Here is a 2,262-nt window from a genome sequence, read left to right as displayed (position 1 = left end):
TCACCCACTCGCTTCCTCCCTCAGGTGGTGTATTATATCTTCGCGATGGTGGGGATGGAGCTGTTTAAAGGGAAGGTTCACTATTTTGATGATGGCTCTGAGAATCCTGCTCATCAGTTCTGTGGGAACGTCCTGCTGAATGGCTCTGACTTCGTTCGCAACAACTACTGCAAAAACAACTTCAACGATGTGGTGTCCTCCTTTATTCTTCTTCTGGAGCTCACTGTTGTGAACCAGTGGCATGATATCCTCACCACAAAAACAAATCTGCTGGAGAGAACATCTCTGCACAGAAGTCCAGACACCTCAGACGTCTGTAGATATTTATGATCTGTGCATTGTGTGTGTTTTTGTAGCATGCATTGTGTTTGTTGTGTCCTTGACTCTGCTCCACTCCTCACTGAAGGCTTCACTGCCGTTACTCATGTTTCAGCACGGATATTCTTCATCCTTTTCCACATTGTGGTAGTCATCATCATCATCAAGTAAGATTCATGATAAAGAGGTGAAGCGATTTTAACCTGGAACCTCCATCTTATCCTGTCTCCTTTCTCCCATAGTATCTTTGTGGCGTTCATCCTGGAGGCGTTCTTCATCGAGTACATGGTGGAGAAGAGTAAACTGCAGACAGCTCTGGAGAGGAAGATTGAGCAACTGAGTCTGTGTGTAGAACAGAAAGTGCCCTAGATGCCTGCATTCATCACTGCATGGAATATAAACGTGGCTTTCTACTGTAATCTTCAGTCTTTACTTAGTGATCATTGCTTTATCATTGTGTGTTTAGGAACCATGTGGACAATAACCTGGTGGACGTGATGGAAACCCAGGACAACAGTCTCGGCCCTGCTGAAGGAGTCAAAGCCAAACCCACTATCATGTTCAAGATCAGCTCCACAAGTAACACGTTTCATGTGCTGAATTTGCTGAGAAAGCGACTTGTGTGTGTGTGTGTGTGTGTGTGTGTGTGTGTGTGTGTGTGTGTGTGTGTGTGTGTGTGTGTGTGTGTGTGACCATGTGTTTGTGTTCTGCAGGGTACAGGACCATGGATGGCCTTCTACAGCGCATGTTTGAGACAGAGATGAACCTCAGTGGTGATGATATTGAAGAGGAGGAAATGGAGAGCAGGAGCTTCTCAAACCCGGCTTTCAGTTTGCCATAAGGGAACACTGACTCACTCTGGGATCATTAATCACACAATCGTGGTGAATCCATCATCCCGTAGGTGGCGCTGTGTTGGTGTTAGTGGGAGACTGTACTGAGGACCTGGGAGACTGGACCTGCTGCTGTTCAGGAGCAGTAAAACAGTGTTCATCTTGTCTATAAGAAGGGATTAAACAGATGCTTTGCTTGTATTTCTATATCATTTATATTACAATAAAAAGAATGTTGACTATACAGTCGGTGTGAAGATCTGATTGGTGGATGATAGGACACTGATCTCTAATGTAATTGGTGAAGAACATGTGATAATGTTGTTATTAAATATATCAGGGTACAGTGAGGAGGATGATGGTGGTGTTGATGGCAGGAGAAAATAATATTTATTGGTGTATAAACACGTAATTATATAATGTTCACGCGAAACCGAATCAGCTCGAGACGGATTTTGGACCGGAAGTAGACCGGAAGCGGCGGCCCGGATCGTGTTCGCCTGCATCACTGAGGTACCGCAATCATAAGCCCGTCACCGGACTGACCAATCACAGCGCGGCATGCGAAGTTAGGGGCGGGGCTTCGGGAGAAAACGCCGCGCTCAGCACAGTGCTCTTTTCCCGAGGGAGCTGAGTGAGCGCGCGTGCACGTGTGTGCGTGCGCGCGCTCCTGATGCAGGGACAGCGAGCATCCTTCATGTGATGATGGCGCTCAGTGAAGATCTGCACACGGAATGAGATCGGGGACAAAGGGCTGGTTTAAGACTAGTCTCCGCATCTGGACGGCCTGATGAGGAGGTGAGAAGAAGATGAGATAGGGGGATAAGATGTGGAGGTGATCGGATGAGATGTGAGGTGAGGAGGAGAGAAGATGAAATGTGGAGGTGTGAGATGTCCCTGAGCCCACCATGAGCAGATAAACCATAATAATGATGATTAATAATTGAATGATAGTTTAAGACCCTCACACATAAACCAGGTTCTGGAGCAGGTTCTTGGTGGTGGTGGTGATTGTGTTATAAATGGTGTGTTGTGTGTGTAAAGGCATGTGACTGAAATAAGAGCTGGTGGTATTTGAGAGCGATGTGACTTTACAGCAGCAGCTCACTCT

General features: G+C 46.6%; 1 protein-coding gene across 2 annotated transcripts in view; it reads left to right on the top strand.

Moving 5' to 3' along the window:
* The window catches only part of tpcn3 (two pore segment channel 3), a 12,876-nt gene extending 11,481 nt beyond the window's left edge, over positions 1 to 1,395 (top strand). For both annotated transcript variants that reach the window (XM_083551383.1, XM_083551384.1), the window contains 5 exons: positions 25 to 244; positions 395 to 485; positions 561 to 662; positions 785 to 897; positions 1,032 to 1,395. In XM_083551383.1, coding sequence (XP_083407509.1) covers positions 25 to 244; positions 395 to 485; positions 561 to 662; positions 785 to 897; positions 1,032 to 1,159 — 654 coding nt within the window. In that variant the 3' untranslated portion in view covers positions 1,160 to 1,395. The remainder of the gene's footprint in view (positions 1 to 24; positions 245 to 394; positions 486 to 560; positions 663 to 784; positions 898 to 1,031) is intronic.
* Positions 1,396 to 2,262: the final 867 nt, after the last annotated feature.

The sequence above is a fragment of the Silurus aristotelis genome, assembly GCF_946808225.1.
Source record: "Silurus aristotelis genome assembly, chromosome: 9".
Taxonomy (NCBI): Eukaryota; Metazoa; Chordata; class Actinopteri; order Siluriformes; family Siluridae; genus Silurus; species Silurus aristotelis.
The sequence above is the reverse complement of the archived record's forward strand: the minus strand, read 5'-3'. Positions and strand labels throughout refer to the sequence as shown.